This window comes from Centrocercus urophasianus, unplaced genomic scaffold (genome assembly GCF_019232065.1).
Source record: "Centrocercus urophasianus isolate 14NV4802_14NV808 unplaced genomic scaffold, USGS_Curo_1.0 seq_18, whole genome shotgun sequence".
NCBI lineage: Eukaryota > Metazoa > Chordata > Aves > Galliformes > Phasianidae > Centrocercus > Centrocercus urophasianus.
This window is the reverse complement of record NW_024884733.1, coordinates 23,504,806-23,527,156: the sequence shown is the minus strand read 5'-3', so window position 1 is coordinate 23,527,156 and position 22,351 is coordinate 23,504,806. Positions and strand designations below refer to the sequence as shown.

The window sequence follows — 22,351 nt, the reverse complement described above, 5'->3', positions numbered from 1 at the left end:
ACATTATGTCACTGCATAAAAAAAATCTTTGCCTAGACAAGTCTCCCAGAGAAACATACTTCTGACATTGTTAATTAAATTTTAAATTTCAAAAGTTGCCATTAGTTAGCTAAAAAGTGCTTCTTTTCCAAAAAATCATGCTTTTATTTACTCTAGGAAAGAATATTAGAAGTAAAAGCTAGTAACTCAGGACAAGTGTAACACATAGGCTTATCCACAGAACTAGAGGCAGTGTTACCTGAGGGCTGAGGAAGCTCCAGGCTTCCTGCTCTTTTTCCTTGCTTTGCACCACCAGGTGCAGTGAGCACCTGTACTGCATACATGTGGCATAGAAACAATCCACCCTTATGCAGCCCTTCCATCTGGAGTGCAGCTGCATCCTGCTTGCCCGTGGGTATTTCTAGGAGCTTCTCTTCCGTACCTGGAGGTATAACAGTGTGGGAAGGCATTGCACTGATCACCGGCTGTTCCAAAGGGCTGGGCTGATACACTGCATCGACTGGGTTTATAGTACTCTGAGATAGAAGAAACAAAAACACTTTTTTTTTCCCCCTCAATTAAAAAAACAAAAACAACAGCATAGATAGTAAGAACACCGTGAGCACAAGAAATACTTAAAGGCAAGGCAACAAATTCCTGAGAGAGAAAGTGAAACACAAATTGAGAGTTGAGGACACAAGAAATACTTTCAAAATACTAATACCTTAATTCCTTACACAAATTTTTAAATATTGAACTGAATTTGCTACGGGTTTTACTTGTCCTGTGAAGAACTCGCACTTCATGTTGTAGCTGCTGGTACCCCACTGCCCCTGAATACATGTTGCACACAACGCATGGAAACACAAATCACCCAGCAACAATTAGGATGGGTAACTTCTATTTTCAAAAGACTTCTTTTTTCTTTCCAGAAATTAACCTGGTCAGCCAAACTTAGCCCACACATTCAGTCAGGAATCACTGGCGCATTTACAGTCACAAAGTGCCACTTTGTTGCCACAATTCTTTTGAATGCAAGCTGACAGTTTTCAGAAAATGACATCTCAACCTTGTTAAGGACACAGACCTTTGGAAGCAAAGCACCAGTTTGAATCATCACTCTCAGAAGTCACTGGTTTCACTGGGAGTTTTCGGCTTTTATACCAGAAAAGCCTCCTGGAAACGTATACTGCAGTGGTCTTTTAATCCATACAGGCATGATTTTGCCTTGCTTCAGTGATCTGTTATCATCTAAGCACTGTTTCTCATGTATGTTTACATGTGACAACCTGAATTTCTGTATTATTCTGGCTCGTTACTTGGTATGAGGCGTGCAAGACCCTTTTCAATACATCCTGCAATTAGAAAACACTGATCTATGTCAAAACTGAAAATCTTTTGTTGCCTGCTTACTAGGAGATCTCACTACTGTACTTAAACCAAAAGCTATCGAGCAAAGGAAGCAATACAATACTTTCTCCTCTCAACTTCCTACAAAAGGAAGACTCCATTCTTGCCTCTTCTCTGGTTAACTGTTTTCCTGAACCTTTCTCATATTAAAAAATCTGTGAAGCTCAGAAGACTTTTGATAGCACAGAGCTTATTTCGTATTAAAACAAGGGGATGTGATCTAGCAGAGGTTGTTAAGAGCTGGGGTAGTACGGTTAGGTAGTGGTTGGACTTGATGATCTTTGTCTTTTCCGACCTGAGCAATTCTGTCATTCTATTGTTCTCTGGTTACCTTAAAAAAAAATAATTAGTATTTAAAGAAACAAAGTATAAAAATCACCAAATTTTTGTTTTTTTGGTGTCATTAACAAAGAAACGGTCCAGGGCAAATACTGTTACTGTTCTGCGTTCCAGCACAAAGCCAACCTCCCTCAGACATGACCTTAATGTCTTGTGCATCTATGCATGCAGCAAAGGCAGCTCCCTGTCCCACAGACATCACAGTTCAAAATCATCGTCCTGTTTACAGAGCTGAGAGTTCACAGTAAAGACAGTTCCATGATACACAAGACTCTGTTGCTGTATCCATCTCCCTTAGGTTTTAGGGAAACTAGTAACGTGAGAAAGAAATGCAGAACACTGCTGTGATAAAGAAAAAAAGAACTTCATCTTTTGACTTTGTTTGCAGGGTTGTAACTGTATTCTTAAATAATTCTTCATTACACAGCATGAACTGGAGGTTTCTCCTCAAATATTTTGGGCAATGCCTTCACGGTTTAGAAACAAATGAAGGAAGACCTGAACATATCGTACTGATTTTAACAACGGGGTTAAAAAAAAAATCCAAGCACGTAGGAGCAGCCAAACTGTCATTCCAGCATGGCAACAAGATCAAACTGAAATCCTGACCTCTACCCAAGACAGTACTGACCTCAGGAGAACCACAATTTCAGCCTTCACAACATCTTGTTGCATCATTTAATACTTCTTCAGCATAAGCCAGAGCACAGACAGCAAGAAAGCAGAAAAGCAAATTTAGACTCTGGTAAGTTGCAGTACCTGTATGAAAATTTGCAAGCTGTAGATCTGCTGTCTGCATCAGCTCTACCATAGGACACTGCCACAGGGCAGGGCTGCACGCTCTCTTTTCCGGAACCTACTCTATTACACTAAGGTCTGAACGATGTGACACACAGGGGAACTGCTTATGTTACTTGCAGCAAGCATGAGGCCAAAACCTCTATGTGCATCTTTACTCCAAAGTTCATGACAGGAAACCATACCAGCAAAGCTGTATACAAAGGAAAGACAAGCAAGGCTTTGGAATTATTATCAACTGTACAAAAAACAAATTTTAATTTTTAGAATCATGTTTTACTGAACCAATTTCATATTAAAAGCACCTGAAATGTACGTAAGTGACAAAAAAAGAGAACAAAGAAAGAGAAGTGACTTAAACCAAAGAGGACAAAAGTTACATTGAAAATGCAGAAGTTATATTAAAGAAGGAACACTGCTTAAACAGACAGAATACAACTGTGTTGAATGAGCAGCACTGCAGAAAAGACAAGCTACTGGAAGCACACGGACAGCTGATCTATTTTATGCATGGAGATATTTCAGATGGAACACAGAACTATTTATATACCAGTGATTTCCCTTTCATCTGCTCACATGGCAGACTTCTCTATGTGTTCAGTCACAACAATGCCATTTAAAACACTCAGTATAAAACTGGCACTATATTCTCTAACAGCAAGGCTGTGAGCCAATCTCAGAAGTTAACGACTCAACGGGAATTTCAGGAAGATGCTTGAAGCAGTAAATTAGAGAAAGGAAGAACAACACTGCAAAATGAGTGGAAAGTCAGGTCTCTGTTCACATGTTCTGCAGAAGTACAGGGAGATAAAGATTAGATTTAAACTTACTATAAGTCCATCTGCGTGCTTCTCCTCATTATTTTGGTCCTTAAGGAAAAAATGTTAAGAGTATCAACAAATCAATCTTGTATGACGTAGCAGTTTTGTGTTATGTGAGAGCTCTAACAGCAGGCTTCTCCCAGGAACCTCTACATTTTCAGCCATAAGATGTTAGTGTTCCTCACCATGGGGTACAGTAACCAAACTTGGAGAGAACAACTCCGTGCGTCATCACCACACTCTGTACATAAGTCTTTTATGAGGATCTGTTCAAACAAGCTCAATAAGCTTTAAAAACATCCCTTCTACCCTGCAGAACACAGTCACATTTCACAATGCAGGTTCTTCCCAACTAGCTAAGAGTCCCCAAACCAAGATCTGCAGCACTGGTGAGTCCCTGAGAACTGGAGAACAACAATTAGCATAAGTTTTCAAAAGCATGTTTTGCTTTTGAAAGGCAACAGTACTTTCATAGATTTAATGTTCTGAACCTTTTCATATCTACTAGATTTAAACCTTTTAATAATATGTACAGTCTAGTGTGGCTTATTTTTGCTTAGAAACGTTATGAGAAGGAGCAAGCAGTGCTGGAATAAACTGTCATCACAGGAAATTAAACTAGTAACAGTTAAGCTCACATCAGCCTATAGCCAGCACAGGTACCAGCACCAGCATTAAATTTCACTGCACACTAGGTGAAATTTCTTCACTTCTGCTGTAAGTTCCCATTAGCCAGTATCCTGGTGTCAACTTTAAGACTTCTCTACAGATTGTTCTCTAGATTTCCAGTTAAAGTTGCAAAAAGGATCGAGGGGAAAAAAGCAGTAAATAACATGAACTGAGGTAGCACATACTTACGTCTCAACACTTTGTACACCCTTCCTTAGCTTAAACACTTGGCAGAAAGCTGCTCAGATTTCACATCAGCTAGCTGACCTTTCCTAAGCAGGGCTGTCCATGATAAAAAACAATACTAAGGGCAGTGAGTTCCAGTGGGTTGTAAACTTACAAACAAGGAAGGAAAAAATATCGATTTTTCCCCGCCTCCAAACAAACAAAGTCTCCCCATCCCGTTACCTTCACTAACCCCTAGGATATAAAACACAAAGAAGCTGCTTTCATACTGATGCTTGCCATCCTGTTTCCACAGCACAGCATCAGCTACGCAGCTTGCAAATGAAAGAAAGAAATGCCACCAAGGTGGGCAGGCAGAAGTGACCAGAAATGGTAAAGGCAAAGATGTGAAGCTAAATATCTGAATATAAGAATTACTACATGAAACATGTCTTCCATATTTCTGTCAGTTTATCACATCCCTGACAGACCACTATTCACATTTGTACATTTAGTATCAGTAAAGTTGGGCTTTATCCCATTATCCAGTTATACACAGCCAGGGGTGAACCCAAGCCAATGCTGCTCTCCTCCCACTCAGTCTGGCTTAATTGTTTTTTCTAAGTCAAGAATGTTACAATACATACAAAGTATTTACTGCATTATTTTCAGAGTGCCCTGGGTTACCTCAAATATCAGAAGCACAATTACGCCCTGCATCTCCCAGCAACTTTAACAAAAAACTGCTCAATTCCTAAAGCAGGTTGCCAGTGTGAGAAACAGCTTACTGCACAGCAAGAATTAGGTTTCCTCAACACACCACCAAATAGCAACTGGTTGTATGATGAAGAATGAGATATTCTGAGACAGAAATGTAGTAACAATTTTCAAGGTATGCAAAAAAATAAGAATTTTGAAGTCTGTCTCCTAATGAGAAAGGAGCTGTAGCAGTAAAAAGGGCAGGCATGATGGGGAGAGGGAAAGAGGGTGCGTGTTAACATGATTTAATTTCAGCAGTGTAAGTCAGCAGCCATATCTGCCTTACAGCTCTGGGAGCAAATCTTCCAGATTCTTAGAAGGTTGTATGCTAGAGAACAGAAAGCTATCAGACACGGAACAGTTTTACACACTTAGAACTTCACAGACATGGAACTAACAGAACAGAGAGAAAAAGAAACCAATCAAAAGAAAACACAAAAATCACTGGCAATTTTTTCATTACCTACAGCAGTAAGAAATCAAAATACCAACACAGGTGAGGGAGAGAGGGAAAGGGATGGGACAGAAAGGCCATGTCATCAACAAATACGTTTGTGTAAGAGAGAGAAAGGAAGGAGATGAAGGTGATAAAACAGAAGGGAAAAATTACTGCTCTAGATTTTTAGATATGATTATTTCTTAGGAAAAGAACCAAAAATTAAACACCAGTCATTTTACAGTGATTAATATTAATTGCTAGTACTGAAGGAAGGACTTCAACGTGATTCAGTGTTACATAAATCAAGAATGTCAGTATTTTTCTGGGACCCAGATACTTACCTTTATGCTTATATGACAGCTAGAGCCACAAAGCACTGAATCTCATCAAAAAATGACTATAACTGTCACTACAAGTTCAATTCTGTCCTTGGCAAACCATCGAACCAGCTTCAACATGACATTAGCATCAGTGCACGATAAGCAATCACACTGTCCTTAGCCCACTGAACTTACCCAGAGCACATAGAAGAAATGGGATTTCATCTTCAATGGGAAAAAGATTGGAACTCTTCTCTTTCAAATTTACTACTAATTGCACAGTAGAACATTCAAATAATAATAAAGTAAGAAATACCTAATGGGAATTAAATCTCCACATAAATAACAACTACTAAACACATTTATGTAGAAGTAACAAGAAATGAGCAAGTCATAACAAGTCATTTGTTACACAGGGTTTCTCCAACAGCTACCTTAACACAGCAAGTCAGGTACATCTGTGCGAGACAGCAGCCCTATTCAGTCTGTCTACAGTTGACTCCTCCAAATCCCCAAAGAATGGCACATTATCTACCAGTTTCATTATGCTAAAACACTTTAACTACATTCAGTACTAAATAATAGCAAAATATTAGGTACTGTCAAGCCTCTTTTTGCTGTCACTGCTGTGAAAGGTTCAAATAGCATCACTATATTTTAAACTAAACTGTTCTCACTCTATGTTAACGTGGCACAAAACTGCTTCTATGTACCCTACTATTTGTAAAGACTTTTTTTGGATGAACTCGTTAGCTAATGCACCTTTCCTTCAGAGCTTTACCATCTTTTAGGCTACTGATGTGAAATCTAAATTTCACAACATATGCAATGACCTTTTAAGTAATGACTTCTGCCTCCACAGCAAACTGATTTTGAAGGCTTCAAATACTCCGATTTTCGCTAGCCTCAAAATTATGTAAAATGCATCTGTATCTGTAATGAAGATAAGCAACAGCACCTAGTGGAAAGCCATGGAAAGAGAAAGTTTAGATGACAGAAAAATGATGCATTCACTTATTCTGAATAAATTAGTATATGTTCTGACTGTCTTAAATTCTCATGCTTTGAAAAACACTGCCCGTCTTCACTTTGCTTCTTGTGTATAAATCAGCATCTTAAATAACATATCCTAAATACAGCACGACCTGACCAAAAAAATCTGACTCTCACTAGATACACAAAAGTAACTAAAGTACAGTGAAAAGTGTACCTGCATCACCCATATTGCATTCTCAAATAGAACAGCCTATTTCAAGATCTTCCAACGTGGTCATAAATTTCAGATCTATAAAAACCTTGTCTAACCAGTTTAGATTATTAGTGTCATCATTTTCCCTTTCCCTACTCCTGCTAGTCACACTCTTCAATGAAACAGAAAGAACAGTTAGTTCTGTAAAGCTTAGATTCTACTGCTCTTCAGCTGAAATTCTGACCTACTCTGAAAACTCTGCAAGTTCATCTCAAAACTGAAGAAAAAAAAAGAAAGACCTCTGTCATCAACACAACTATTAATAGGAGCAGACCAAATGGCCTGCTGTGGAGCTCAGTCAGTGTGTCAGAAACTTCATTAAAACACATCAGCACAAATCAGCTTAGAACATTTTTTGGATTCATATTCTGGAATGTGTAGAGAACATTCACATTTCAAATTCTCAGACGAGAAAATGTTCTCACAGATGAATGCCACGTAATAGAATCAAAATAAGTTACAGTACTTACTTTAGCAATCTGTAGCAAGACAATGCAGTGTTTTATTGATTCTACCATGCTCTAGGAAAATAAGAAAAAACAAAAAACCTTCTATCAGCATCATGTATTTTCCATAGTTGCACAGAATATTAATGGAAATATTCGCCAAAACCTAAATAGACACTTCTGTAGAAGCCCTACTTTCCCTCCCCTCACCCGCCCCTTCATTCTGTACTTCTTCTGCCAAGGACAGAGGCACAGCAGCAGGAAACTGAAGTTTCCAAAAGCCACATAAAGGTCAGCATTCCAAGGAGAAATGGAAGTCAGCTTCTAACTTTCACACAAATGCAAGCAGGCAAATTCTGAGCAAAGATTGGACCTAATGCATTTAGCAGTACTACTTCTTTAGTTTTGATGAGAGGGATCCCTCATTTACATACTTGACAAGTTCTCTCTGTAAGATGAAGATAAGGGGGAAGGGAAGAAGAAAAAAGTAATGAAAGTAATTAGTGTGAAGGGTAATGGATGTTCTGCAGAAGATGTGACAGTGCGAGTTCCGATACTTCATACAAATAAGGAACAGTAGAATACCAGAGAAAAGGCTGAACATGTGAGGCAGAAGCAACAGTAATGAAATAAGAAGCACTGGAAAACATATAATCAGCATATAAAGAGATTCAGAATGACAAAACATGTAAAAAGAGAAAATTAAGGAAAGAGCAAGAAAGTTTGCCTTCTTAAGAGAGTTGGCTTATGTGCTTCTGCACCATGTCACCTGGAAACCAAGGGCCCTACAGAGAATTATCTTGGGCCATGTCATGCTAGGCACAACTAACAGGACAGAGCTACAACCATTATCCACCACAACATCCTGGGGAAAGCAGAGAAGGTCTGGCCTAGCTCGTATTTAATTAGCACTAATAAGCAGACTCGTGCAGAGCTGTCTGAACTCATGCTACAGTTCAGTACAAGACAAACTTGAGTATTTAGGAGCAAATTCCAGCAAAGGATTGGAAACGAAAATGATAGGAAAGATGATAATGGAAAGCTGGGATTGTATAACCTGAAGAGAAGGATGTTCAAGGGAGACCTTATCAGTGGGTTTCAGCCTCTGATAGAAGAGGGAAGTCAGGAAGACACCAGATTTTTTGCACTGGTATCCAGTGACAGAACAGCAAGCAGTAGCCACAAGCCAAAATAATGGAAGACCCAAGAGGATTCAGTCCTGGGCAACCAGCTCTAGCTGAGCCTGCTCTGAGCATGAGGCTGGACTGCAGACCTCCAAAGTCTCTTCCAAACTCAGCTATTCTATGATTTTACAATTTTAAGATGCTAGACCTAAATCTGAAAGCAGAACCAGAACAGGCTGCCCTTTTGATGTTACACTACTGGATCTAATACAGGTTCCCAGAAACCAGAGCACCCATGAGATAGTGCTCTGCAGCAACTTGGACTGATATGAGAGCTGAAAGTCAGTTGGGCCCCAAGCTGACCCTGTACTGTGCTCCTTGAAATCCACACTGAGGTGAGATTTTTCCATTGTCCAGGGTAATCCACTAAGAACTACTTAGACAGGTGAGGAAAAAGGGAAGGTGAGGACAGCAGTGGAAGATTAACAGGCAAATCAGTGCTCTGAAAGAATGCACAAGCATTCAAGAAATAGAAAAAGAACCTACAGAAGACTCAGCATAAAAGACAAGGTGAGAAAGAAGACTAGAAAAATGTAACAACATTCAATTGAGAGCAAACACTGATTTATCAGAACCCAGAGAAAATTAATCCAAGGCAAAGTGGTAATTTTCCACAATTGTTACAGGACATCCCTATGATTTACCAGACATGAAGAAATACTGATAAAGGACTGGAAGAGGCCTGGACCAGACTCAAGTCTAACAGCATAGATCCAGGAATAAGACATACATCTTAGCATTCATTACAAAGCAAATGTCTGAAAAGCTGAGATGAAGGGATGGAACAAGCAAGACAAAACAATAGAGAGGAGTGTTCTTGGAGCACAGAATCCGCATTCCCCACTGTAGGCAATGACACCTCATTGAAAGTTTTAACAGATATGGAGAAGCAAGTTATCCATGTCAGCAGAGTTAAGCAGTCCCTACTGTGCAACTCTGAAGACCACATCTGTGATAAGAAGTTTTTTTGCTTTTACACAGATGTTTATACTGGAAAAATTGTGCATTAATCAAGTGGTAAAGATAACCTGGTAAGAGGCTGTGTTTTTTTTCCTACTACCCAAAAACCTTTTAGCAAAAGAGCAAAAGAGAGAGACAGGTCATCAACATGGTCTGCCTGGAATGAGTGACATAAAAGGTTATTCTATTCTGTTTCTGAACATGAAGTTTGAAATTCCATCAATCTTCATGAAAAAGGGAAAACAAAACAACTTGCCATTTTTCAGGAATGAAGTTCAGAATTTTTCAAAAGAAAACAAGGTGACCATTCAAAATCTATGTAGTAGTTAAAAAATTGAAATAACTTACACTGGTGGTTTCTTTCAGACTTTCAATTTTCTGTAAAAGAAAAATTCAACAATGTGGTTAAAGAAAAAACTTCCAGCATGCAGTTTGACCTAAATACTGTACAAACATTGTATTTTAAACACATGGAGGGCATGGAAAAAAAAAAAAAAGCAATCAACGTGAAGAAAATTATTTCTACATAAAGACAAAATTGTATTTTAATCTCAAACACATGGAGGACATGAAAAAAAAAAAGCAATCAACACAAAAAAACTATTTCTACATGAAAACAAAATTTTCATTTTGTAATTGAAAAGACTGAGTTCAATCTGCTAATTAAAACCTGAAGCCATCAAGCTTAGGAATTTCTGAGCAGTGACATCACACATATCTACCCATTGAAGTGTGTACTTCACCTTTGCCTCCCACTAACAGCAACAAAGATGAAATGCAGTATGATGATTCACTCCAACTACACTACTCTAATGCAGTGTACTGAAAGCAGTGCATTCCAACAACCAGAATTACTTGAAATTAATCTCTGTTCAAGTGTAACAAGCAAACACAGGTAAACTCAGTTTTAAAAAGAAAAATCATGGAACAATAACAGTGCACACCTATTCTTGCTTCTTCTAAGCAGACAGTTCATGCACCTGGAAGTCTGCCCTCTTATCTGGAAACACTGGTTCACAAATATTTCCTGTGTGGAGCTGCACACCAGGCATGCAAAATGCATCTGCATGCCTTGTTACAGATAAGCACGGCCTATCTAAGAAGCACGTGCATCCTGTTGATGTCCTTGTGTCTGTCTGCTGGAGGCAAAATTATCCAATTGGACTCAGCGCTGATCCTCTACAAATTCAATTACAGGACCTCTTTGTTTTGATTAATATGAAGGTCTCACGTGACTTGAATCAGCTTCTGTGTGACTCTTTAGCAATCAAAGCGTGTGAAGGAACATTTTCCCCCACACAGCACTGCAAGCTGCATTCTACATCATAAAAGAGCAACATGCCTGTTTGTTCCTGTAGATTCACAGTCTTAGTTTACATGGACAAAAATGCATGATGGTTTCCCAGCAAATGCCCAGGGAAAGTCTTTCAGTTATACTGTTCTGTACACTGTTCATAAAGATGCTATACATTTCCTTCCATCTCTGTCTTGGCAAGAGGTGGCCAAACAGTGCCACAGGAACAACTGGGCCAAAGCCATGTAGGAAGCTGCCTCTCAGGGATGCTACATTACATTTACTTCTGCTACAAGCACAAAATATGCCAACAGTTAAGAATTCCTATATTGTTTTTCCTATCTCTATTATACTTCCAGTCCAAACTTCATGAACATGTACTGGAATCATTTGAAATATGATGACAGCACTTCAAAGTTTTGAGCCTTACAGCACCAAAGTACACGCAACCAAACACAAAGTTTTCATCAGTTGAAAGACAAAATACTGCAATGAATCACTCAGCCTCAGGGCTTCATAGCCAACTGTAGGCAGCCATCAGCAGTTCTGATGGTTCTTCATCTACTTTTCCCAGGAAGTTTTAACAATATTTACACGCCAGAAAAATCAGTATCTTATTCCCTTTGCAGATAACTGTTGAAATCTGTTAAATCTGAAAGTGATGACAGGTCATGCGATGCAGTTTGGTCACAGTGTTCTCCCAACCCATCTGTAATCTTTCAAATGACAGTCGAACTCAGACACTGCTATTCTTGCACGTAGGTGCAGACAAAGTGTAACACATCTGAGGTTGCACAGAAGATCTGGGATGGGATAAGACTCAGGCCACCTGGTTACCAAGGCATAGCCACAAATTATGCAATCATAACTTTTTTTTTCTTTAGTGAAATGAAGTTTCTGTGAGGAGGTCAGCCTGAGCAGAAGCATTCTGCATTAATCCAATTTTTTCTTCCATATTTGTGCTCCGTGGCTACGCTGCAAGGCAAAGCACGGGGAAATGGAATTTTGCCTTCTGTATCTCTGTCTGTGCATATACACAGGCATTGGAACTTGATAATCTTCAAAGTCCCTTCCAACCTAAGCTATTCTATGATGATCCCAAAAAGCCAGACAGATCCCATCCTTGTGAAGACCCTTCTAAAGAGCAAGTACAGATATGAAAGACTCTGAATTTTCATTAGCTAAATTGAACAAGAAGCATGTTGAAGATGAAAACCATTAGAAAATAAAGCCAAATATCATATACTACTAACTTATCACAATTTTCTCTCTTCAAGATCCCTATTCTCTGAATATCAATTAGGAAGAAATTTTACTGTTTCCTTGGTTATTCAACACATTTTCAAATGAAACAGTGATATTCTGCAGAAACGTGTTGTCTTCTCTATCTGTGTTCCTTGGAAAATGACTCTTCTTCCAAATTCTTCAATTTATATTGCAGAATGCAGCCACATGCTATAACTAATCTAATCAAATTGCAGGCTTCCACTGAAACTACTTCACCTAGTTGCTGCTTTTTGCACCTCCTTGATATCACATTTTTTTTTTTTTTTAAATTTTTAAATGAAACCACTGGTGAATCAACAGAAAGCTAATTTTATTTCATCAGTCAAGATTTTTGCCTCATTCAATAATAATGTGGCTACAGAGAGTCAGATCAGCTTGTCTGGCAAAAAAAAGTGACCAACTCATGGCTGGATTCAATGAAGTGCAATTTAAATCCCCATGTTCAGCCTCAGATTTACTTCACCAAACCCACTTGCTACAAACCAAACAGCTTCATCAGGCTACACCTCCTGCACAATATTTCTCAGTCTTCACATCAAGTCTGAACGTTCTTCCAACTTCCACAAGTTACCATGGCTGAGAAGAAAATATCCAGGAGACCTCGAAGCGCCTCAGGACACCCATCCCCTAACCTACAGCCTATAAAGACAAAGTATGTCCAGTGTTTTGTCCGATGTTCCTGCAAAAGTAATCGCTCAAGTTTTAAATGCCTGGCCACAATCAGCTGCAGGAAACAGCATTTAGCTGTTTGGGAAACACGTAACGTGCAACCAATCACCAAAACTCACTTCCCCAGATGAAAAGATGATGGGCTGCGTGGCAGTACCCTGCAGTTCAGACTCAGTCCAGAGCCTGAAAGCTGAACCGTATTTACACAAACAGGGAAACTGCTAAATACAGCATTAAAAAGCCTCTTAGCTGCTTCAGTCCAGGAAGAGACACGATCAAAAAAAGTATTTTGCCAGATCTCTTTCATTTTTAATAGAGAATAAATGGAACCTATAGTAACTGCAACACTTAAAGACTTGAAAACTGAGGAAGCTGACCTCTTCTAAATAAGCTTCTTCCCTTCTCTACAAAGTCAATCTTTCTGCTCCATGGATACCTTGCAGAGATGAAGAGAGAAATCAGCACAACGTGCAGAAAGTCTCTAGGGATTAGAAGCACTGCCACAGCAGGGAAGGAAAAAAAAAGAGAAAAAAGTATTGCCTGATCTGCAAAGTAGCACCTGAACAGAGGTCAGCATTGAAGGAGAATTCCTCCCCAGCAGTAAGTAGGGGAGGAAAAACAGAGTGTCTTTAGATCTTGCTCTTTTAGTCAGCTGTCTACAGATTAAGCACACTTATACAATCACCTCAGGTATATGAAGTCTGACATTCTCAGATTTCCAACCCATAGCATTACTAGTCACGGAAACAGAAACAAATGAAGACAGAATATAGGAAACATGTGATTCTTGGTGTTCATTTTTCCCCTCAGAACAGGTTTGCTATGCCTACAAACACATCTGTTCAACGCTCATCTTCGTTATAAGATTAAAAAAAAATTGCAAATTTAAGTTATAATGCTGTGAAGTTGGTAGCAGTAATCACTGGAGTAGTAATTATTTCCTACAGACCGAAATCTTTTCGATGTTATAAGTATGGCACCCAGTATTACAAAAAATTCAATTTACCATTTACTCACCACATAAGTTACATTGTTTATGTTACTCCAATTGCTTGTAGTGATTGAGACAACTTGAAGAACAGGAAAATAAAATATTTAAATACCTATCATCTACTGATGCACAAAACTATCAGATCAAGCAAAATAAGCAATATTTAAGACAAAAAGTACTTGCTTTTCTCTGTTCATCATCTTTGCAGTTCTGGAGTTTTTCATCAAAGAGCTAAAAGCAAGAGAAATATTAAAAGGGTTTTGGTTGTGTTTTTTTTTGCTATATAACAGCCAAAATGACTGAAAATTCTGAATTAAGCACATTTAATAAGCACCTGAGTTTTTATACGAGTTATATAACAGAATTTAACACTTAATACCTCAAAGCATCGTTCTCATTTCTGCAAAGATCTTTGCAGCATACAGAGTGCTTACCAAAAAAGCCTAAATCCTTATCGAGACTTCCAGGTACCTTCTTAATTCAGGTAGTGATTCAAATCATTTAAGACTTGCAAGCACTTCTTTTACAAAGACAGAATGATTTCACAGCTTTATCACTGCATTTATTTATTTTATTAAGAGTGGAATACAAGATGCAGGCAAATAAAGCAGAGCAAATTCTTACTAAAGGCCTGAATATGTATTTAAGACAGGTTGAGCTGTGAAACATTTTAAAGTTGCTTTTGACAGCACGCTGAGGTGCACATACAAATAACCACTAAGCTGTTGAAGGAAAAAAAGAAGTGATTAAGGGTAATGCTCAAAAGTTCATCATATCCATCCTTGCTCAGGCAAAAGCATTTTTGACCAGGTGAACTAGAGCTCTCCTCTCAGTTGCCTATGCAGTAGTTACTTACGTGATCCCCTTTCCCTTGAGGGCTCATTTCTGCTTCTAAAGCAGACTTTAGTTGTGATCTCTGGACATCCTTAAATTTGCTTTTATTTCCTAATTAATTCCTATACTTCCTCCTCTCTGCTGGAGTGAAAAAGTGATTAAAAGGAGTTATGTTTAAATACCTTCTTTCAGTGAGGCAGGCATCTCCCATATTCTCCTGCAAGATGGCCTTGGAACACAAATTAAAGCTAACTCCTGAATGAAACCTCTGCAGATTAGCTTCAGATTTTGCTTGCCTCTCTTTTCCCATTTCCATTCCTGTCGCTGCACTCCCTCATATCCGCCCTGCCACTGAATTTTTGCTGAATACTCCATGTACAGTACTTGTCCATTATACCAGGGGAAAAAAGTCCAAACCAGCAGAACTGAAGCAATCTTAAGAGCACTTTTAACCTGCTGAGTCATGGGAAAAAGAGTCCTAACCAACAGCAAATACTTTGTTTTTCTCAACAAGGTGAGTGCTGAGAGATGTGATTGTATCGCTCCTCACCTCCCCCCCCAACTCCTGAGATACATAAACGAAGTGGAGAAGACCTGTACTGGCACACAACTTTTGACACAATGTTTTCACTCAAGGACAAAACAGAAAACAGATTATCACTACTGCAACAAAGTCTGAAACTCAGTTGCAACTGTAGTTGCATTGTTGTGTGATAGATAGATACAACTCTAAAATGCCACAAGAGATGATTTGTTTTAAAATTAAATTTAACTGATCTCTGACATTTCCAAAAAGTTAAGCATACATAAAGATGTTTCAGCCGTTGCAAATCTTCTATATAAGTTGAAGTTACTCTGATTTTCTAGCTTTATCAACCTCAAGATCTACTCTAGGAGAAATAGAGAATGTCGCTTTCAGTTTCTACAGCTTTTAGCCTATTATAATTTTTAATTTTCTTAGTCTTGGAAAAAAAAATTGTTATATTCCGTGAATGCAAGAAATACAATTCTAATATCAACAGGTTTCACATATAGGAATTTCTCCAGCACACACATTTCAGCTCAGCCAGATGAACTCTTTGCTTCCCACAATTATTAGAACACGCACAAAGCATAAAACATTTCTTTTTCCCTCTGCTGAGCTTCCTTTCAGACAGACCTTGAAATCCCCACAGTGCAGTAAGTACAGCAGTTTGTTACCTTACCTTCAGCTGGTCTATCAAGATCTGTAAGTAAGCGTCAGCCTCAGTAAGTTTCTTATCAAAATCATGAACGCTGGGAACAAACCCTGAATCCACACCCTAGGCAGAAGGAAAAAAAGAAAAAAAAAATTGAACATGTAATTAGATGGCTTTTATGGGAAAAAGAAATTAACAGCAATATGGCTTTGACTACTAACTGGCTGCTAAATGTTGCCTTGCACGCACTGTATAAACACAGGCACACAGCTGAACCATTCATCTATTTGCAGCTAAATCAGTAACAGCAAATCGCTGCACTTTTTCAGTGTGGGTATAACTGTAACATGGCACAGCATTTCATTACTTTTAATTGCAAAACAAAACAAAACAAAAAACCTTAAATAACACTAATTAAAGCTCCTTCAGAAAATACAAAGAACTCAGTTTTTTTCCCCTGCAGAATGCCTTGCCAGTCCATGTTCTCGCATTTCAGTTAAGGAGGACAAAACCAGACTGCAGTGCATGACTGCACTTTTCACACCTGAAACCACTTTTGCCAATTACAATGCAGCTGAACTCAGTGCTTCCCAATAAAGGACTGAACAAACGTGTGCTAAAGCAATTCTTACACACCTGAGGCTCACCTTCACACTGCAAAAATTTGCACTTCTTCCTTCAGTCTCCCTAGTTCTTCACAGCTCCATTTGCATCCTTTTTCCATATTTGATGTTACATTTCATTGCATAAATACCAACGTGGACTAAATATTGCAATGAAAATGACTGCTTGCAGATTTATCTTCATAATGTAAAATTCAAAGCATGTATTTTTCAATTCAATTTTTCAATTCAAAACAAAAACACCCAGTGTAACAAGCTCACAAAACCCACTTATGGGAAAGTCTGCCCAACAAAGAATTTTTGACACTCCCTCTAAATAGAGAAGTTAAAATATATGGAAACTAAGGCTAAAACTAGATGAAACTGCTATTCCATTTCCTTGGAGAAGAAGTGAGGAAGCAACCAGAACCATCATTTCAGCAGTCTACCATGCTCAGCTAAAAAATTATGGGGATAAGGTTTCATATATTAAAACTGCATTAACTGTAAAGAAAAATTTCTGCTGAAGATACGCAGCAATACAGTTTACAGTGCAAACTATCTGTATGCTGCATTAAAATGAAGGTTTTTATTTTAGTTATCAGTTTAAGATTATTAACGCGAAACAATCTAGTATTTATAGCAATCTTAAAGGTAAAATGTCATTCCTAAATTTCTTCCTCCTAACACTAAAGGAAAACCCAACTAAAACACGAAGTGCCTCAGCTGAACAGACATCAACACCAAATATCAAGTGAAAACTGCAACCTACTATTAGAAAGTTAAAACTTCAGTCAACACAAAGAAAATCATAAAAGCCAAGTGTAGTGACTGCCATGCTGACCCTGCACTGAAGTGAAATGTAAAAATAATTGAAAAAAAAACAACCATGGGGTGGTGAAATGCAACTTCATGTACAAGCTTGCTCTTGATCTGTGTAAAGCTTGTTTAGATGAAATCTGACAACCTACTGAGCAAATTTAAATTTACTAGCTTATGTTATAGGAGATTAGGTTCATAATTTTAAGTCCTCACATGGTTTCAAATCAGAAACCAGGAGACAAGTTACAAAATATCAAGATTAACAACAGCATGGAAAAATGCACTGCATAAACAGCAAAAAAAAATTAATCAGTACTTCTAACTCACCAGTAATTTGGAGACAGTGGGCTTACAAAGAGCAGACATAAGTGGCATCCTTTTTTCTTTGCTATGTAGTCACCAGACACAGGAGAGGAAAAAGGGGAAGCCATCTCCCCTCTCTTCCTTCCCCTGCCATGTAGGAAATCAGGCTTCAAAAGAAATGGGTGAGCACACTCACCTGAACGGCACTTAACTGCTCATCGAATTGGAAACTGAATATCTGAACTGGCAATCACTTTTTTTTTTTTTGTAATGAGAAACTTGTATGATTCATAAACTGACAAAAGAGCTGCTTGCAGTGACAGCAGAACCCCCACCTTCTTGAGGGCAGAGTTCAGAACTCCGCTGGGTTTGACCCTGGCCAATTTTATCTAACCTAGGAGCCGGTCCTGTAGAAGGGGCTCGGACCAGGCTCTCTTCCAACCGAAGTTACACTGTGAATAAGTATCTTCACATCACAGACAAGAATAGGAACTCAGGCTGTTCAGCTCTTCAAAAATATAGATTCCTAGTATCAGGACCAATCCAAAGTAATATGGGCTTTTATTTCCACTGAATAACTAGACTTAGCCATAAGTTTACTTCATTTCCCTCAATTAAGACTACTCTATATTAACATCATCATCGAGGAACTGACAGTCATGTTACCAGATCAAATGGCTGCAGAAGCAAGTAGTTAATAAAACTTCTAGTCTGCCTGCCTGCCACCTCCCATAACAATATACTTGGTATTTCACTCCTCCCACAGGAAATCCCACATTTAATAAACAAGCTGTAGAAAAAAAATAAAATAGCATTTTTTCCTCTTATTTTCCCATCTCTTCTCCATTTCTGAGATTTCCTCTTCTAGACGTACCAGAACTTTAAAGACTAGGCTGTACAGGGCACGTGCCAATGCTCACATCTGTGGCAGCTCAGCAGCACCAACCCAAGGAGAGCTCTCAGATGTGAGCTGCAAGATGCCCGGACAGGGGGTGAGCAGACAGGATAGCCATCCTAGGAAAGAGTCTGCACACCAATCAGAGACTGAGTAAGGAAATCCCGTGCTAGGAGTCCTGAAGAATGCAGTCCTTTCAAAGGTATCCATCCTTTTTGGGCTGGGGGTGAGGGGGCAAGAGCAAAATCTAAAACAATTAAAATATACACAGCATAAGACTCATTTTCCTTACAACACTGCTAGCACTAAAGGATTTCATATGTTGTTCCCCCGTCCTTCAAATCAGAAGTTATGCACACCACTCGTGTATTTCTATTCAAAACTCGTCCATGCCAAGAAGTAATTCCAGCCTAATTTCAACCAGTTCTTTCAAATAGGATGGAATAACAAAATTTCACAACTCTAAGAAGAAGCCTAACAGAAAAAATCTAATGTATTTCTCAATTAGGAGCCTCTGTGGAAAATGAGCTGCATGAAAGCAGAGAAGCAAGGGAAAAGATAGAGCAAACAGTGAAGACTTGATGAGGGTTGTTCTTGTACAATAGCTTTCTGGGGGAGGAAAAGAGAAAGCTGTCCAGAGCAGGATGCATCTCTTCTTTTTAAAGACACTTTTGCTATATCATTCATCTAATTAGGCTTCCAAGTCCAGCAAACAGTTTTGTGAGTCAGTTTAGAGGACAAAGGGTTCTGAATTCACTTCAGTACCTCATCAGAAACATACACTGCCTACAGTGTTTGACTTTGTGAAGGACACTGCCTGCAACAACTACTGATAGAAAACTGAAAAAAGGACACAATAAGTGAGCCACTAAGTAATAGTATCGTCTGGTCTTATATTTGCAGTTGTGGCATCCACTTTTTTTCCCTCTGCTAGATTTTCAAGCTCTATTAAAAGCTCAGAATACACCTGTCTCAATAAGAAAGTTTGATTCTATCTACTATTCTTGTTTGCAGCCTTAAGAAGTTCATCAATGAACATCTTGGATAACAGGAGGCTAAGGGAACTGCTACTAGCAACACATTTTCCCAAACACTTTACCAGCAACCACAAACAACTCAGTTCTCCTGTTTATTCCCACCTTTACTCTACTCTTTCTTTTGAGTCAGCACAAACATTTGCCTTCCCACATAGTCAACACGATATGCAAACAGATCTGAATTGAAACTAAGCTAGAAAACAGAGGGTTGAAGGAAAGTCATTTGAATTTTGGTCAGTTTTGACTGCAGTTCCCAGTGCAGCTATTCTCACCATGCTATCTCTTCCCTTCTGCTTGAGCAAGCAAGGCAGGACTCCTTCCAGCAGCAGCACCAGCAAACACTGGTGAAGCCCTGGCATAGCTCCTAATATTGAAGCTGCTATTATCACCCTTCTCATCAACCACCACAGATCCACTTCTTAAAACATACTTTTCTTACCCTGTTTGCTACTTACGAGGTAAATATCTTGATGTAATTATGGAGGTAACAAGCAATCAAAAGAACTTTTAAAATTCCATTCTCTGTAGCAACTCTTTACCCAGTCACTACAGTTCCTTTGTCACTCCAGAGTTCACTGGCAAATCAGGTAGAGGCTGGAACAGTCTGGGGCTTTACCTCGAGGATTTTCCTAAGTTTGGATATGAAGCCCTTCATAGCTTGCAAGTCTTGTGGCACTCTCTAGTGTGGATTATTTCTGTTGTTATCTGGCTTTTGCATGAACAGTTACCAGGTGCTTTAGCAGCACTAGAATGGCAAAGGGGAAAAGTACATCTCAAGGTGTGGGTTTGAAGGCAAGAGTGAGCAGGAAGGTTTGAGCTAATGGGAGAAGAAAAATAAAAAGGCTCATCCCTCCAGCTCACGGTGGGCATTATGAACAGGATCCTAACACTACCAAAGCACTACCAGAGTAAATGCAGACACGAACAGCCTTTTATGATGCCTAAATTTATTCACTTTTTTTCCTAAATTCCCTTCCTGGACTTTTTTAAGCACAGCTCCTGGTGGTTTTTTTGTTGTTTTTGTTTCTTCACAGTAGACAGATATTTTAACAGTGTCCCTGCACTTTTCAAATCAAAAAAGAATGAACCATGTTATCATGCTACTGAGAGACATGAGCTATCTTCAAGTAGTTTTAATATGGAGAACTCCAGAACCAAGAAGCACCTGCAGCACTACTATGCCACTTGGAAGACTGAAGAGCAGGACCTTTGTACTGAACAAAAAGACCTGAAGCACCTCCTTCTTGAATGGAACCAGTGGTTGTCATCAATTCTGGTGAACACAAAATCCGAAACAAGTTATTAACCCCCTATCTCTGTCCAGACAAAGGAAACCAAGCCACAACCTGACTTGGCTTCAGACACATTCTTCTCCTGATCACTTGTGGGTGTGAAGCAACTGATGTGCTGCCACTGCACAGCCACTCATGGGGTAATAGTCAGTGCAGGATCTGCAAGAGGTGTGGAGAAAAGCATGGGGAGATTCCAACACTATCACACCATCTTTCCAATAGACAAAGGCTGTACCCCAAGAACTAAGAGTAACTTACTTTTAATATAAGAATATACAAAGAAAGCAAGGAAAACAACAGACTTCAGCTTCAAAATTGAGACAAGAATAGATGGCAAGCGTACATGAAACGTCTCCTTCCCATTTTTGTTTCACTTGGTACCATATTATTACCCTCTGGATAGCAAACGTCACTGTGTTCATTTCTACGTATTTATGACTCAGTTCTTCCCAGTTCCTTGACTATTGCTCATTCTCACAAGTTTTTTCAAGTGTTTCAAAACCATTCTAAAGACTGAAGAACAGCACAGGACATTAAGGCCAAATGAAGCGTGCAAGCTTACACCAGAGCAGGGAGCACCCAGGCACCGCTGCAGCTCTACACCTCACCCCAGTTCCCTGCACTTTGCTGATCTGCTTTGCACGCTCACAGACTACCTCCTTTCAGCAAACTTTCCCATGCCTAGCAGGTACCTGCTTCGTGCTAAAAATGAACTTAACCAGAGTTAAAGACTCGTTTTCTGTACGCTCCAGACCAAGCAGAGTGTTCTTCACAAAATACCGGAAGCTGTATGAAAATTTGATGAAGGAATCGAGAGAGGTATGTAACTGGGGGCAAAAACAGACGGACTTTTTGTAACTATTTACACAGTGGAGCGATACACTTTTCTGCCTGGGCCACCTAAGAAAACACCTTTACAGAAAATCCCCTCTGTAACGGCACTCCAAGCCCCGTAACTGCGGAGCCAACAACCCCTCCTCGAACAATGAATTTGTCTTTATCATCCAAGTAAGAGAAAGTGAAAGAATCGGGGAAGCCCACCGGCGTTCGGGTGGAGAACCCGGACACGGCCGGAGAACACCGGCGCTGCCCTCGGGACGCAGTCGGCTTCCAGTCAGGAAGGACTCGGCCCCGGCGGCCCCCGGCATCCTCTCCGCACGGCCCCGCTCCCCGCCCGTACTCACACCGGCCATCCCTCGGCGCGCAGCGGTCACACGAGCGGCGCGGAGCGACGGGGCTGGCGCGGCGCCCGGCCCAACAGCGCCGCCTCCGGAGGGGCGGGAAAACAACTCCGCGTGCCGCGGCCTCGGCCCCGCCGTCCGCGTGACAGGAACAGCGGCCGCGGGTTGGCTGCTTGGCTGCCCGCCGGGGCCGCCCCACGCCGCGGGGAATGGCGGCTGTCGCGGCGCGGGCGGGGCTGCAGCGAGGACTCGTCCCGTGTCAGCTTCTATAGCCGGCATATTGGAAAAGGTTCTTGAAAACGAGCGGCGAACGCAGTACTGCGGCCCGTGAGGTCCTACTTTCAGTGTTGAATTTATTTCAGAGGCTGAAGATGTTTCTTACTAGTCACAGATTTTATTTACTCCCTCAAATATTACTAGCTAAAGTA

At 39.8% G+C, this 22,351-nt stretch overlaps 1 protein-coding gene across 4 annotated transcripts in view; it reads right to left on the bottom strand.

Annotated features, from left to right (window-relative positions):
- Positions 1-22,351, bottom strand: part of OSBPL9 (oxysterol binding protein like 9) — a 58,174-nt gene that overhangs the window by 10,568 nt on the left and 25,255 nt on the right. For 2 of the 4 annotated variants that reach the window (XM_042819523.1, XM_042819526.1), the window contains exons 5-10: positions 15,819-15,914; positions 13,963-14,010; positions 9,887-9,916; positions 7,419-7,469; positions 3,357-3,395; positions 422-515 (exon numbers count right to left, since the gene is read on the bottom strand). In XM_042819523.1, the coding sequence (XP_042675457.1) occupies positions 422-515; positions 3,357-3,395; positions 7,419-7,469; positions 9,887-9,916; positions 13,963-14,010; positions 15,819-15,914 (358 nt within the window). Of the gene's footprint in view, positions 1-421; positions 516-3,356; positions 3,396-7,418; positions 7,470-9,886; positions 9,917-13,962; positions 14,011-15,818; positions 15,915-21,926; positions 21,968-22,351 lie in introns of those variants that run through there. The other 2 variants (XM_042819527.1, XM_042819525.1) reach the window with 2 other exon arrangements.